Source organism: Pyrus communis, chromosome 1, assembly GCF_041283825.1.
Source record: "Pyrus communis isolate YQ-2024b chromosome 1, ASM4128382v1, whole genome shotgun sequence".
NCBI lineage: Eukaryota > Viridiplantae > Streptophyta > Magnoliopsida > Rosales > Rosaceae > Pyrus > Pyrus communis.
The window spans coordinates 10,147,237-10,164,775 of NC_142565.1; the positions used below are offsets into that span (position 1 = coordinate 10,147,237).

Here is a 17,539-nt window from a genome sequence, read left to right on the forward strand (position 1 = left end):
TTGGGGTTTCCAGAACTTTTTTCTCAATAAGTTTTACTTCTAAACACAGTGGCGAAGCTATGGGAATTTTTTTTTTTTTTTTTTTTTTTGTCAAACAATAAATTTATTAAATTAAATTTTAGATTAATTAACAGACGAAGTTTGAATCATTGTCATGGTACAAAGATAACATTTATTTTTAATACAGTGGTAGATGACCATTAGCTAAAAATAATAATAATAAAGAGGTCACCTCAATGGCTCGGCTTTGACTTTCACCAATCTTGTTCAACGTTCAGTTTTGACCACAGTATTTAATATCTTAAAATATTTGATAGAATGCATTTAAGAGCATCAAAGTTGAAGGAAAAAAATTAAAGAACCGCTTGAAAATTATTTCGTCTTTTGTTTTCAATTTTTGGTTTTTACATTTTTGAAATTTAAAAATAAAAATCTTATTTGGTACCTACTTTTAATTTTCAGTTCTTTTGTTTTTTGAAAGTTAAAAATTAAAAATAATTACTAAACAAGATTTCTCATTTTAATTTTATTTTTTAAAAGTGAAAATAAAAAACTACAAATTAAAAACGAAATAGCCCCAAAGAAATTAGGCATGTTAATTGAAGGTCGTGAGGTTTGAAGCTTATCGTACTTCCATTGTGACAAAGTTATGGCTCCGTCCTATCTAAACAAATGCATTTTTGTGAACACTAACCTATACTAATGCAAAGCCCCTACAAAATGCACATAAGTTATAATCAATTTCATGTCTCTTTTATATGAAAACTCTAAAATGTGATTATAAAATATGATACAAACCATGACATTGTCTACCATATTTTTCTGCTTTTAAAAAAAAAAAAAATTTGTGAAGCCAAGAAAACAAGAACAATGTGTTTAGTAATTAGGGGTATTTTTATCAATTTAGACCCATAGATTCCTTTTTCACCTGGGAGTTGGGAGAAGTGAATCTGGTTCCTCTTTGTGAAGATATTGGGTATTCGTAAATCGTGTCCATTTATCGTACATTATGCGGTAAGTTTTCATCAGGTATTGTTTGTGTTCAATTTAAAATAATTTCTAACCATATGATGTACGATGAACGAACACGACTCACGAATCCCTGAAATCCTCACAAAGAGGATTCGGATTTGGGAGAAGCATTGCGAGTATAAGAAGATTGTAAGTTACTCATTTTCATAAAAAGAGAAATGCTAAGGAGACTTTGAGATTTTTTACAGACTCTCTGTCACCTTAGACTATCTTTAAAGAAGATATCAAATTTTAAACGTAAAATTTAAATTTGAAGGCTTAGAGCATCTCCAAATGAGCTGTTAAATTCAAAACATCAAATTTAAATTTGATGGCCAACTTGGCAATTTAACATATTGTTAATATTTTCCTTCCACCTGGTTGTCAAAATTTATTGCTTCATTTATGTTTTTTGTGAACAAAAATAATAAAAGTTGGGTTGTTATTAGTCAAAAAAAATAAAATAATACTTAAATATGCTAGCATTTAAGATAAGGCAAGTGGAATGCCTTTAGAAATAACAAAAATCAAAATTTGAAGGCAGCTTCAAATTTGACATCTCTTTGTCCATGTCAACTTAGTCTGATTTTCCATGTCATCTTTGACATCTCGGTTGGAGTAAATAGTACGTCATTTGTTACTGTCATACGTCTATGTGGCATTTTCGACATTTCCTTTGGAGATAATCTTATGTGACATATTGATTTTTTTTTTTAAATTCTATTCTCCACCTGATATGTCAAATTAAATTATTATTTATTAAATTATTTACTTTTCATAAATGTAATTAGTATTTTTAAATCAAGGGATAATAATAAAAAATTATACTCAAAATATGAGATGGTATAAAATACATGGGGTCTCTTCTAAGAGAATCTCTTTAACATTTCTCTTGATAAGTTTTGTCCCAGCTCCCACGTACAAACAAACCGTTGAGGAACAATGTATATCGCAGGGACAACTGTGCGGCTGCATGCAGCACCCAGTCCCGGCGGCTTACACATTTCGTCCACCGCTGGTATACTGTGCTTCACCCTGTTTCCCCTCCAAATTCCAGTGGCGCGACGTGGACACTCCATATATTTTTCCATCCTTGTAAAGCCCACCGAGGTTTAACAGAAGCCCATCTCACAACCAAAACAAAGTCGGTTTTACCTGTTTTCGGCCTCAATATTTGGACTAGAGCCCATTTTGTTGGGTTCTACTTGGGCTCTAACTTCTTGCCAGACCCAAAAGATTGTGTTGGATAGGGATCCATTTGGGAAGCCCGATCAAAAAAATTTGTGGACTATATTTGGGTATTGTGGGAAATTCACTCAACCCACTCTCGTCATTTTTGTCGTTCAAGCGTTGTTAAACTATAGAAATGAAAATTCGAACTTGGATTCAGAAGAAAAATTACATAATTTTAAGTCAACTTGATTATGTCCAATTTTTAAACTACGAGTGTTGGATAATTGCTCAGATGGTGTATTGTGTTGTGATTGGTAGTTGACTCACGGGCAAAGATGTCGATGCAACTCATTGTGCAAGTTATGAATTCAAGGTAGAGAGGTTGCTTGATTCACGGTTCACCGGCTTTCCTCCAAACTACAGTTGAGTATAAAGTTTTAACTTAGTACATACGGATAAATTGAGGTGATTTCAACTATGTGTCCTTCCTCGCTGGTGATGGTCCCTCTCTTGAGAGAATACCTTATCCTTTAGTTTTTAAATTTTTGAAGGGGGTGTTTCCTCTTCTCCCCTCATTTTTTTGGTATGCCTTTAGGGTATTTTGGTGGTGTTTGCCTCTTCTTTCTAGGTTCTTTGATACTCTTTGTGTGATTAGGTAACACTTTTCTCTCCGTTGTGGGACTGGGAGTCGTAGTGTGACCTCTGCTTGTATTTCTCCTTGCTTCAATATATTGATATCTTTCATACAAAAAAAATAAATAAATAATAAATCTTTTTTTTTTTTGCCACTTTGTACTACGGTAGTATTCCTTTTTTTTATTTAGGTTCATTTCTCGTCAAAAATGAGTTTGAATCATATTATTGTTAGCATATTATGAGGCTAAACTCATATCCTCTCCTTTAATGTAGTTAATAAGCATGCCAATTCAACGCACATATAATATCCCAAGTTAGCTTGAATATCTCCTCGAATTGTTTTTAATATTTCCTTCTTTTTGTGTACGAAGGAGGGTCAAAGAAACAAGGTGGGATGTGGAAACGTCGATAAAAACAAGATGATGAGATTGCGAGATGCTTTTGGTTTGATCTTCAGATTCTAAATGCATATTCTTCTACTTTTGGTGGTGTTTTAATTTACGTAATTCAAACTCCGTCCCCCACACCCCACCCCCCCCCCCCCCCCCCCCACCCCAAAAACCTTATCCACGACTAGCATGCAGCGACTAGCCAACAAATTAACAACAGCCCAAAATTAAGTAGCAAGAAAGAACCAACTCTCTCAAAAATATCCGATCTCCTTGGAAAGCAAAGCTATTAATATGTACCTGAAACTGTGAAAACTACTCTTTGAAGAGAAAAACGGAAAGGAAAAAAAGAAGAAGAAAAGCTTTCTCTTCCAGACATTAGGGTTTGCTATTTTGTGGTAGTGTGACTGTGTGCGTATATAATAATTGACAGCAACTTTGCATGCGACCCAACCCTAATACGACACGTCGGTCCTCACATGCACGCCTTGACGTTACGTTCAACTTTGGCCCCATTTATTAATTTAGTTATATATTCCATTAAAGTTAGGTTAGGTTAAATGGAGTGGTGGTGGTCCAAATACTGTAGGATTATTTGTTGTATTTATTTCAGATTAGCTTCATGAAACTTATCATAATTTTTCACTTAGTAGAGAACACACACTTTGTGTATGTGAATAATTTTCTCTTAATAAGTGCATATTTTTTTTAATATTACATAATTATTGTTTTATCTTCCTTATGTAAATATTGTGCATCAAAAGTGAGGATAAAATTGGAAAAATAAGTATATGATTGTCATTTTCTAAAAAAAAAGAGGGTAAAATAAGAAAAAAAAATAGGAATATGATTGTTATTTTGTCAAAATGTACAAAATTACTATTTTACCCTCCTTTTGTCAATAATGTGTATCAAAAGTGAGAGCAAAATAGGGAAAAAAAAGGGAAAAACGTTGACAAGGACGGTTCTCTTGATAGAATAGAATAGATAGATAGATTTTCTATAACAGTGTGTCCTTGTTCAGTTCTCTTCGTAAGCTATTGGCTCTTTTCCTTTTTGTTCATTAACCAATACCCTAAAGCGACGCTGAATATCTGATATTATCAAGAGGTTTATCCAAAATGTAAACTGGATATATATCCGCTAACAAGTCTCTATTCTCTATACAAGTCAAAGAACGAACAAAAACCATTGGATTTTTCAACATTAATGACCGATATTCGTCATAATTTCTCCTTTGATCATTTCAAACCAAGCTATTAATTAAAGTTCCAATTCAAACTTTCAAAGAAGTTCCGTTGCCGTCTCAATTAATGTCAAGGAAATGAAATACCAGAAAATACCATTTCTATGACGAAGTTTTGCCCAACAAACGACAGGCCGTTGGGCAAATAATCTTTACGCAACAACGTTTTGGTTTCTTCAGAAGTTTTTGCCCGACGAAAGTTACTCGGCGGTACTTTTGTTACGCAAAGCTTCAGTCGTCCGGTAAAGTTTTCACGTCAAGGGAAAACCTTAGCACGTATAATGGCTTCGAATCCAGCCCAAAACCTCCGGGCCCAAACCTAGAAACCGGGCCCAACTCTTTAACCTAGGCCTAACCCATTACCTAGGCCCAACCTTGCAACCCAGAACCCAGAACTGAACCGGATCCGAGTCGACCAACCGGATCCTAGTTTCCAGCTAGCGCGTGGAGTACATGCGCCTTCACTGGAGGTATTGTGCTCTGCCACCATTCGTCGTGGTGCCGACGACTTTTCCGGCCAACTATCTGGCCACCCAACTCAACGCGTGCGGCGGTGCATGGGGACACCCGAGGTCCTCTTAAGTTTTTTTGACGTCCTTCCGTTTATGATATTCGTTTTCCCAAATTCAATTGTTATAGTATAGTTTATGTGCTTAGGTGCGTTTGTTAGTGGTGTTTCCGACTTCTCTTGTTTGCACTTGCTCTTCAACAATGGAGTAAAGTGAGTGGACCCCATCCAAAATGCTTATTTTTATTACTAGAAATGCATACACGAAAAACATGATCTTATAACTATGTTTTATGAAACGTTTATGAGTAAATTGGATTTACGCTTTATGAAATATCATGTTTTACTGGACTTATATTTATTGAGACATTTATGAATATGATTAAACATATGATGTTTGAGCTATTGAGCTCCGTTGAGGTATATACATATATTTTATAAATATTATGTTTATGATTTTCTATGCTTATATATATGCCTACAAGCGAATGATATCTATATATGGCTTCGGTCGGGGTAATGTAGGGGCCTACAGGCAAATGATATCTATACATGGCTTCGGTCGGGTGATGTAGGGGCCTACGATGATATCTATATATGGCTTCGGTCGAGTGATGTAGGGGCCTACGGGCGAATGAAATTTATATATGCTTACGGGCGCATGGTGATTGTTACTGGTGCGTGACGAAGGGCCTTTGGGCGAATGAAGAATTATATATGCCTACAGGCGGGTGATGAAGTGCCTTCAGGTGAATGAAGATTTATATATACATATGCCTTTATGATGCTATTATGCACCCTATATATGATATATGTTTTAAGAAAGTTTTATGGCATGCTAGGGTTTTTGGAAAACCTACTACATATTATGCTATTGAGTTTTCATAAACTTTAGGTGTTAGTACGTTGATGAATAACTGTTTTAGTATTACTATATATATAAACTTGGTCCACTCATGTTTTGTTTTGCGCCCCCTCAGGACTTATAATCGAGGCGTACAATCCCGGCGTCAAGGCACTCCCACATCGGCATCTTCGAGTCCTCTCGGTGTAGGACCCACTCCCTTGTCCGTACATCTTTATATTATTCCTTTTACAATGTTCTGGATTAGTTGTATACTCTGAACACGTTCCCTAATTGCATATTCATTATAGTTAAATTTACAAGTTTTATTTATGTTTGTTCTTTCTTCATAGTTCTCATGCATGTTAGTATGGCTTCGTCACCTTCGAGTGTCGGCCAGCACGTGCCTACCCTGGTACTTGAAGGATATCGGGGTCAGGCGTGTCACCTTTATAGTTCGATTCCATCAAAATTATTTTTAAAAACTCATGCGTGCCCATATTCAATTCTCTTCCCTCAAGATAGTTTGTCATTAATTATCCATCTCTTAAGATAAATATATAGTTGTATCAAAATAAATTATTTATTAAGAACAAGTAATTGGTTAAATACATTTGAAAAAGAAATGAGATTTAAAAAATGAAGGCCAAAAACAGTTTACCTCCCCATCTTTTGGTTGGGTCTGGAGTCACTTTACCTACTCTGAGAAAAAATGAAGAAGAAAGAAAAATACATGCCGGGACATTTACCAAGACGTTCACAGTGACCATCCTTAACTATGAATAAAATTGCTTTATCTTGATCACTTTTCTGTTTTAAATTTTGTTCGGAAGTACGAAGTATCTTTATGGCTTTTTAATATAAATTTTGTGAAATTGCTTTCTTGAAGAGAAACAAAGATTAGGTCGAATCTGAGTGACCGAGTCAACCAGTTGCGACAAAGACCTCAAAAGAAAGTAAGAAAAAAACATTATTATTAACGCCTCATTATTATAGGATACGTATTCAGAGGTGCGTTGTATTCAGACCAATCGACTATGCAATCATATTCACACGTACGTAAGATTTTTCTATTTCAATCCTATCTATTAAAACTAGCACAATCTAATTGTCTCTAGTGTCGTATGCAAACTGTCAAATATAAGTAAGATAATCTCCCAAAAATAGACCCGCCTTAAGACTTGTGTTCAAGAAATTGGACTATCATTTTTTTTCTTCTTTAGTTTGCGGTATCATTGAGATTCACCGTATATGCTCAAGCAGCGCAACTGTTCTAGTTCTAAATATACATATGCACACAACACGTGAAGACTTACCAAACCTTCTCTTTTTCTTGCATGTAAAGTAAAGTGCTCTGTGCAAGTTGGCGGGTAGTCACTCAAACCCTATCCACGAGACATTCAATTTGGATTCCTACCGTTCAAGAAAATTGAAACTTCAAATCTCCTCTTAGAGAAAAATATGTATTTAAACTTTGAAAGAGTTTTCAAGTTTTAGTTCCTAAATGTAGAAAGAAAAATGTCACTAAACAAAATCTAGCTTGTGAGTCCTCTTACAAGCTTATACCTTTGGATTAATACATTGAGCACACAAAGTGACAAAACAAAACGGTCCAAGAATACAAATGAGTACTGTTTTATATGAAGTTATAATAGGGGGACACACAGACACACATTTTGTTGCGTCCACTTCGTAATATATTTTAACGATCCGAAATATCTATATTTCAGTACACAACACTTTGTAGCACCCACTGCATAATGGGTGTCAAAAAACGTGTGCCTCCGATCTTAACTCGTAAACAGATAAATGTAAATTACATAATAAGTCTAAAGTCTTTGTTTTCTTTTTTTTAAAAAAACAAGATTAAATATCTAAAGTCTAACATATGTAAATTATATATCTTTTTTTTGTGTGTGAACAATGTAAATTATACATCCATATAGTCAAATATAACATCAAAAGTTAATTATGTAGATGTCACCAGTATTTTATCTAGTGACATTTTTCATCACTTACAATAAAGAAACATAAACAAGTGTTGTAACCAGTTCAATACTATACTATTTTAACGGCCTATTATGGTAATTAGCCCAAAATTTTCTGCTTTTAGTATAAAAGAAAGTTGTAGAAAAAGAAAAAAGAGATTACATATAGATAGGAGAGAAGTGAGGATTCTGGGGAAGAAGGTCCTAACCTAATGATAGGGGGCATTTTAGTTTGTTAATGTCGACCAAAGTAATATTCACAAAGAAGAACAAAGTTGCAATTGGAGGTAGGGTCCTAAATAGCTTTGCATAAATAAGAGAATAATATATTTTTTATTTTTGGTTTAATAATGAGAGAATAAGTCTGAAAGTGAGCAGAGAAAAAAAAAATATTAGGTTTTAAAAAAAGTAGAAAATGACAAATGATGGACCAGAAAAGGAAAAAAATAAAAAACAGAAACTGGCCACTTGGCTTTTGTTTCTTAGTACCAAACGGTGTCAGCGCTCTTGTCTTGTGTGGATTTCACATGGAAAGTGTGAAGAACTCGAAAGCAAGTGGCAAACATAACACAAACAAAAGCAAAAGCCACTTCAACCGAAAATGCTAAATATAGTCCCGTTTAGAATTATAACCCTGCAATAAAAATATTTTTTAATGAAACAGAGTCAGACCATGCTCAAGTGTCATCTTCAACCGAATGGGCCAAACATAACCATCTCAATAATCTATTAGTTTGGTTTATACTTTAAATTTATTAGTTAATTTAGTTAAACTAATGTCAAATTTTTCAAATATAGCCGTTGAATTTGAATTAATAATTGCAATTGAGGAGTTGGATTCGAAATAAGAGGCTAAGATGGGCTTACATTTGGCATGCCTTTTTGGTCAAATAATATCATGGTAGGCTCTACAGAATTGTACCCTAACCATCTGTTGAAGATATTTTTTTGATAAATCAGATTATTTTTTAGCTTTTAGACCTTTAGTCCTTTCCATTAAAAATGATGCAACACAACTTGGACCACTAGCTGGGAATATGACCAAGGGAGATGGCTCTGTTGCCATGGAAGGATTTCAAAAGGTTCACGCTTGTATTCATCACATTCCATTTGTAGGTAAACAGTAAACTCAGAGGGTAAAACCCTAGATGATAGTAATTCCATGACTTGAGGGATTGGACTACTACTCTAATCATTATTCCTTATCTTTATTCCAACTCATTGATATTATCCTTCGATGTTGGTGGGGAACGAAGATTATATTCATTTATTTTCTAATTCAATCTTTGATTCGAATGCTGACGCAGTTAGCATAACTCCCCTTTTGGTTGGTCAATTAATTGTGTAAAATGTTTGTCATTATCGATTAATCGACACAAGTTTTTTATTTAGATTTTAAATTTAAATGTTGAAATTTTGGTCCAATTCGAGAGTTGGAATTTCTATGTAAGCTCGTAAGTTTATACTATTCCTTAAAAACAAGAGTAACTCAGCTAAGGGTCGGCAAACAAACCGATTCATGTTATAAAATCCAACCAAACTGAAAAAATTAGTTTCTTATGCAATTTCTCTCTCCTCCTAGCTAAATTTAGTTAGTTACTGTTTAAAAAGTTATGATAGCCAGGTATTTAGCTAGTTTATTAGAGTATCTTCAAATGAAATGTCAAAATTTTTAAATATAAAATATAAATTTGATAGCCCATGCGACACTTTGTCACTTTAACAACTTTTAAAGTTTTGCGCTCTATCCGATATGTCAAATAGTTGTTTTAAGACATCTCACAAATTATTAACTACACCCCATATACTGAAATCACCCAACATTTACTTTTTAAATGAGAAAATATCTTAATACACCCATTTTAACTTTCCAAAAAACCCTCGCACCCCTCGCTTCCAAAATAAGGCACTCTTCATTGCTTAAAAAAAAAAAAAAAAAAAAAAATCTGGTTCATAGATAACTATTATTTTTTATTAGAAAATATTTTGATAGCAATTTTGACAGCAAGAATGAGGGCTGATAATTCATGTTTTGTCTCATCATATTTGAATTTTTGTTTAGAAAATATTACGGCTGTTTTTCTTACCATTAGTACTAACTGAGACATTTTGACATTGATTTGGACGGAGATGCCTGAGTTTTTTTTATTGCATTTTATTTATTTATTAAAGTAACAAAACAAATCTCATTCGGCTTGCGTTAAAGATGCTCTAACGCAGGCAAGTGGGCATCATCCCCAACCCCACTCCTTCAAATCTTGACTTTAAAAATCATCCACTTACAAAGTGGCTAATAAAACAAAGCCAGCAGAATCCGTACCTACTAAACCCATAAAGCTTACCCAATGAATGGCATCCCCACTTGACCACCCCACAAACCAACCCACATAGTGGTCTGTCACCACACAATTCATCACCACTGTGCCACCCTAGACAAAATTTTGTGGGAAAATATTTCCTATTATTTTACTGGTAAAAAAAAAAAAATGCAGATAAACTGTACAAAGGCATAAAGCACTTTTTTAATACAGGACAACAAATGGGGCCGAAGGAAGCTCGTTTTCGGTTAAATGGGCTAAAATTCTCCAACCCGAATTTGAATATCGCTTTTATAGTACACAAAGTAATTGATGTGTCCTAATTACATTGAAAGTGTAGTGTCTAATAATGATATGACAAGACATCTAAGTTTATATTCACATAAAATGTTACGTGTACACATATTATTTTATTTTATTTTGTAAGTGTACACATATTTTATAAATGTACATATAAGTTAAATAAATTAATTGTAATAATCTTATTATTTGTAAATTAGTATAAATGGACCCAATGGAAAAAGTGAAGGCTTTGGGGATAAATTTTGGAATTAAAAAATTAAATTGTCGGTGGGGAAGAGTGGACTCTCCTCCTCCTCTCATAGGTTTTTTGATAACCCGCCAAGCTAGCTAAGGCTCGCCTCTTTTCACACCGAAAGCCTGTCTCTCGTCCTCCTTCTCTCTCTCTCTCTCTCTCTCTCTCTCTTCAAGAAATAAAGAAAAGCATCTCTCTCTCTCTCTCTCTCTCTGTGTGGAAGCGTCCGTCTTGTATTGCCTTCTTCCTCATTTGTTTGTAGAGAAAAAGAAGGAAACGGTGTGAGGGATTGTGAGATTGAAAGGGAACAAAACTTTATCCGAAAATGAGCATCGGCGGCGGCGACTCGGTGGAGGCGGAGTACATAAGGAGGCACCACAGGCACGAGCCCAGAGAGAACCAGTGCACTTCGGCTCTGGTCAGGCACATCAAAGCCCCTGTGCATCTCGTAAGCCTCTCGCTCTTTCCCTCTCTCCTTATCTCTCTCTGAACCGTCTGACCGAGCTCTGAATTGTGGTTCTTTTGATTTGGGTGGTGTTGATTTGTTTAACTTTTTGTTAAAGATTGGATTTTTTTTAGTGGGTTTGACTTTTTTTGGGTTTTGGAGATCTGGGAAATTGGGGACGATGGGAAGTGTTTCTGGGTTCTTTCTTATGTTATTTCTTCGGGGGTTTTTATTACTTTGTTCAATTGGGTCGGATACGTGTTGAGAAATTGTTATTAGCTTTTTGGTCTTTGTAATATTCGAGTTTGTTTGTTATTTTCACCTACTTTATGGTTGCTAAAAGTAATTTTGGTGTTGAGGATGGTGATTTGTGCAGTAATCAGGTTTATATATATGATGATTTAGTAAAATTGAATTTTGTACGGTTGGGCTTAATTTCAGTTTGTTGTACTTATTTTATTAGGTATAATCCATTTGGTTGTTGAAAAATTGTAAGATAATGTAAAAGAACTATGAAAATTTGAAGGGTGTTTCTTTTTCTTTTGCCATTTTTTTCTTTAATTTAGCTTGCACGCAAAGAAAATGCTTCCTGTTTTTTTGCACTTTCTTGGTAGCCAAACAAATTGTTAGTTTTTTAATGGCAAATATCTAGTGGAAGTTTGACGCTTTCCTTATGGGTTCACTGTTGTTTTGTTTTTGATAAGATGTTGATTTAATAGTGTGATCAAGTTGGTGTATTTTATCAGGTCTGGTCATTGGTGAGGAGATTTGATCAACCCCAGAAGTACAAGCCGTTTGTTAGTCGGTGCACCATGAAGGGGGACCTTGGCATTGGGAGCCTTAGAGAAGTGAATGTTAAATCTGGTCTTCCTGCAACGACAAGCACTGAGAGGCTGGAGCTTCTTGATGATGATGAGCACATTCTTGGCATCAGGATTGTTGGCGGTGATCATAGGCTAAGGGTAAGAAGCTTTCTTTTTCTTTTTGCCTACTGGCGTGTTCTTGCTTTTCTCCAGCTGATTGTCAAACAGGAAGTACCCTTGTGTCTGGTGCTTTGTAGCCCTTGTGTTTTAATGCCACGCGTATGCGGCACATTCCACAATTCCACACTTCACAAATAACTGGTGCCATCACCATAGATGGCTGTGTTAGTTTCAGGTTAACCCAAGTAAAACTTCCGGTACACATGGCCGTAAAAGTAAAAAAAAAAAAAAAGAAAGTAAAAAAAACTACTGTATTGATTTCTAGTTTGGGACTGTTCCATCTGCGTGCCTGAGGGTTTCTTATATGTTAATTTGTGACTGCTCTTTAATCACCAGCATATATTTTAGGGTTCCCTGTCTGTGAATACATCACGAGTGACCGTTTAGCTTGGATTTCAATGCTTTTGACAATGTTTTTTCCTTTTAATATCTTAATTTTCCAAATCGTGTTGCAAATAATTGATTTGTTTTGCTTTCTATTTATAGATAGAGTGGATAGAGTTTGTGTTTGACTGCTAGCAATATCTGCTTGTTTGTGATAGCCATAGGCACTCGGTCGTGGATTGGGCCATGTGTATGTCTAGGTCCCATCGAATTATCTCACATGCTACATATGCATGGTATGAGGAATGCATGTAACATGTGCCTGCAGATATTGTTCCTTGGTGATTGCCCTTAGCAATATTATCGACTTGTCTCAAGACTTAATCTTAGAACATGTAATATTGATAATGGCAATTTTTGTCTGGCTTTTAGTTTGTTGGAATTTTGTTTTAGGCAGATGACGCTGCCAGGATCTGGCCATCACATGCACGAAATATGTATATTTTGTTAATTTATCATGCTCAATTTAGTTTTCTATTTTTTTCGTTAATATTTGGATCATATTGTTTGCACTTCGGTATTATTATGTGGTACGAGAATGCTTTCCCAACCTCATTTCTATATGTTCTTTGGATTTGCAGAACTACGCTTCAATTATTACCGTCCACCGTGAGGTTATTGAAGGAAGACCGGGGACACTCGTTATTGAATCCTTTGTAGTGGATGTGCCTGATGGGAATACCAAGGATGAGACATGCTACTTTGTTGAGGCTCTGATCCGGTGCAACCTCAAGTCTTTGGCTGATGTCTCAGAGAGGATGGCTGTCCAGGACCGAACCGAACCTATCAATCAATAGTGGATTTGGGGGATGGTACAGGAGTACGATGGACTATAGCTATACCAACCATGTGGTTTTTTTGTCTCAGATGCTGTGTAGAGATAGTACGAACTTTCCTCCCATTCACAGAAGCTTTGGGAACATTGCTGCTTTTAGCATTTCCGACTGATGAACATCCTTCCTACTCTCTTTCCAATTGGTCTCGCATCGTCTCTTCTCACTCTGGTAACGATGATGGGGTTTCTCGTATTTGTTTTTCAAGGACGAGCTTTCTCGGTTTTTATAAGCTCTCCATGAAGGGAAAGGGAAAGCAACTGTGAGTTTTATTGTTCCTGGGTTTCGTGCATGGTGATACCGATGGTAGTACGACTCTGATCTGTAAATATTTGTCTTGGAAAGAGATGGTATCTATGGAATTGGGGTTTTCATCTCGTAGTACAGGGAGGATTCAGGGCGTCGAGCCGCTGTTCCGTTGTTGTTTGTGTGTATATACTTTATGTATTTGCATTCTTAATAAGTTATTGTAATCGCGTTACTTCCGTTTTTTCTTCTTGTTGGATAATATGTCGAAACTTCAATAAAAATGGCCTATTCTTTCTTATGATATCTCTGTAAAAACTTAAGAACATGTACATCTCGGGGGCTTTCCTAGTAACCCAAGTTCTATTAATCTTAACCGGCCGGCACTTGAAAAACCGGCTTCAGCAATCCTCGCAGAGTTCTGTGCATTGTACGGAGCATTCACCAAAAACTTGACCAATTTGGGCGAAGTTCTCACCCCATCTGCCTTGATCTTCCTCACCAGCAGTCATTGCAGGTACACTCTCCTTCCCTAAAACGGTGAAACCGGACACCATCCTTGAGTAAAATCTCGCGTTTACGTGCTAACGACATGTATTTTGCTGCTGTATGGCAATCGGAACAAACTCGTGTGTTCTTAATCACCCTGATAGGTTCTCCAATTTTCGTATTCATCAGTCCGTAAGTAATGGCCAGTTTCTCTGTGTGACTTAGCAGCACCTTCTTCTTCTCCTCCTCGTCAATATTCTGATGTACACAGCTAACGTCAGGCTCATACCCGAATTTCTTCATCTCATGAACCAGATGATACAGTTCAAAATATATTTCTCCTGCATCGGTATGAGGTTTCCCTTCGGCAGAGAACATATGAATTGTCTGATCAATTTGTATCCAGCTCCACACAGGCCCATTTTTCACCCCGGCATTCTTCATCAAATCTTTAAGACGCTCTACATCCTCCCATCTATTTGACATTGAATATAAGTTCATCATCAAGACATAATTGGCTGGATTATGAGGTTCCAACTCAAAGAGATTCTTTGCTGCAATCTCTGCAAACCTCAAGTTTTTGTGGATTCGACAGGATGTGAGGAAAGCACCCCATATAGTTGCATCCGGCTTCAATGGCATCGTTTGTATAAAATCCCAAGCTTCGTCAAGATAACTAGCTCTCCCGAGAAGATCTACCATGCAAGAGAAATGCTCAATTGTCGGAGATATGTTATAATCGGTTGTCATACTATCAAACAAGTTCCATCCTTCATCAACTAAGATCGAGTTCTTGCAACCAGAGAGCAGAGCTGTAAAGGTTATAGCATCTGGCTGCACACCTACTCCTCGCATTTCTTCGAAAAGAGAAATAGCCTCTTTCCCAAAGCCATAAATGGCAAACCCCATAATCATGCAGTTCCAAGAAGCTAAGGTCTTGTTCTTAGTCTTCCTAAAAACCTCATGGGCACTTCTGAATTCACCTGCCTTACAGTACATGTCGATAAGTCCTGTGGCTACATATACATCCTCAACAAAACCTTTTCGTATACTGAGACAATGTATCTCTTCACCCTTGTGCAACAATGATAGGCCTGCACAAGCTTTAAGTAGGATGGATATGGTGGCAGAGTTTGCCCTGATGCCTTCTTTTTGCATTTGGATGAAAAACTTGAGTGAGCCTGCGTAATTCTCATTGTTTGAGCAGCCTGATATAAGAGCAGTCCATGAAACCACATTAGGAGTTAACCCTGAAATTTTAATCCGATGAATCACAGCCAAAGCTTCCTTATGGTGGCCCCTCATTGCATACCCCGAAACCAGACCATTCCATGTAACTAAGTCGGGCTTGATTCCTTCCTGACTCATGTTATGTAATAGTCTTTCAGCATCTTTGAAAATACCCTTGAAGGAATACCCTGAGATCAATGAATTCCAAGCAAAAATGTTCTTGTTCTTCATATTATCAAAAACATTTTGAGCACTGGACAAACAATCATTCTTCACATACATGTCTACCAACGAAGTTCCTACGTAAACATCATACTCATCAAGCCCATTTCTTATCACAAAACCATGAACTTCTTTCCCATGTTTCAAGACACATAACTCAGTAACCGCCTGAAGAACACTAGTGATAGAGCTTGAATTTGGCTTAAAGCCCGCTTTTTGCATTCGCTGCAAAACCACCAGGACAGCTTCATATGAACCATGGTTAAAATGTCCTGACAAAAGGCAATTCCAAGTCACAATGTCTGGCTTCACATAAGACAATTCCATTTCATGGAAAAGAATCCAAGCATCATTCAACCAACCAAGTGAAGCATAAGAAGAAATAATCGAGTTCCATGTCGATAAGTTACGATCTTTCATTGAATTAAAAACTTTCCTAGCTGATTCTAATCTGTCATTTCTTGAATACATGCTAATAAGTGAATTGCATATTGACAAATCTGAATCCAATGCCCATCTTAAAACATACCCATGAATCTGCTTTCCTGCATTGAGAGCTCTAACTTTTCCACAAGCTTGTAGTTCTTTGACAATTGTAGAACTGTTTGCTTCAGCACGTGAAAACTGCATACTTCTGAACAATTCCAATGCCTTCACCCATCTCCCATTCTTCAAGTTGAGCTTGATCACCTCATTCCACAACATGTCTTCCTTCTCAGGCATTTCATCAAACATTTGGTTGGCACTTTCTATGCCCCAACAACTCCCATAAAAATTGATCAATGCACACTTCAAATACACATCAAATTCAAAACCCCTTTTGATCAAATACCCATGAATTTCCACCCCAAGCCACAACTTCTTCAAACTTGCACAGATTTCCAAAACAACACAAACAACTTTGCTATCCAACATCACTCCACCTCCATGAAACTCACAAAAAAGCTCAAGAATTTGTGGGTCCCCCCCCAATCTTCTAAGTTCATGCAGGCAAGAACTCCATGAGTGATAGTTTTGTGCAGAACTGGCAAACAAAGCCATTGCAGCAGACCTACAATCACCAAATTCCAAGTAATATGTGACCAAATTATTTCCCTTGGCATCCATGTTACTCTTGTTAGACAATTTTATCATCTGGGCATGCATTGCTTTCACTAAATTCAGAGTTTTGACCTGACCCAAGTCATCCAGTACGGTAAAGCCTGGAGCTTTTTGGGTTCTTGGGGGGTTGAAGATTGTCGGGTTTTGGAGGAAAGGTGTGGAGAGATGGTGAAATGGAGCTAGTTTGTCCATGGAGGTTTGGTAGTTAATGAGGAAAGCCAAGGTAGTTTGGCTGTGAAGAAATGGCAGTCATTAGAATATTGGGGAGCTTTCATATTTGCAATTGGAAATTGGGAAAGTATTTGGATTTTTGGATTCTTTTGGATAAGGTTGATCCTCTTACGTAATGCTTTTTGAACGGGCCGGTTCAGTCAGAATGATTGCTATTGGATCCGGCCGGAGTTCTAACCTGGTTGAACCCAGTTAAAACACTTTTTGTATGCCATTATAAAAGTGGCAAACAATTTAGTTGGTGGAGTTTTGACACTTTACGTGTGTTAATTGCTATATGTGATGTGAGTCAGAATTGGTGTTGTTATTATGTTGGTTAGAATATCTCCACCCGTTTTAAGAAGGCAAGGACAAGAACTGTAAAATTGCTTTCTATTCACTGAATATGAATTGTCTCTGTGCAAGTTCACTTTTTTAAGACGAGGAAGAGTAAGAGCAAATACTATTTACAATATTTATTTTATTTTATTTTTATATGCCTTGAAAGTGTGTACTATGTAAGTTTGTTTTTTGAAAACAATTTTTTTTTTTGTTTTAACTCCGATAATTTAATTTTAAATATAAAACAAACATGCCTTACAATTTACAAACAAGCATGATTAATTAAAAAATTAATTAATTTATTTAGGGATTAATCGAGACGGTGGTCAATTGCCTAGCGTCTAGATATGACCTAGGCTATTGAGAATGAGTCCCGCATTGATGGAACAAGGACCTTGCATGGATT

General features: G+C 36.3%; 2 protein-coding genes across 2 annotated transcripts; one reads left to right on the top strand and one right to left on the bottom strand.

Annotated features, from left to right (window-relative positions):
* Window positions 1-10,647: 10,647 nt before the first annotated feature.
* LOC137720136 (abscisic acid receptor PYL3) lies at window positions 10,648-13,840 on the top strand. Its single transcript, XM_068459146.2, has 3 exons — window positions 10,648-11,096; window positions 11,840-12,055; window positions 13,042-13,840. The coding sequence occupies exons 1-3, from the start codon at window positions 10,974-10,976 to the stop codon at window positions 13,255-13,257; spliced, it is 555 nt and encodes a 184-aa protein (XP_068315247.1). The 5' UTR covers window positions 10,648-10,973; the 3' UTR covers window positions 13,258-13,840.
* LOC137720135 (pentatricopeptide (PPR) repeat-containing protein) lies at window positions 13,813-16,981 on the bottom strand. The gene has a single exon (XM_068459144.2). The coding sequence runs from the start codon at window positions 16,771-16,773 to the stop codon at window positions 14,038-14,040; it is 2,736 nt and encodes a 911-aa protein (XP_068315245.2). The 5' UTR covers window positions 16,774-16,981; the 3' UTR covers window positions 13,813-14,037.
* Window positions 16,982-17,539: the final 558 nt, after the last annotated feature.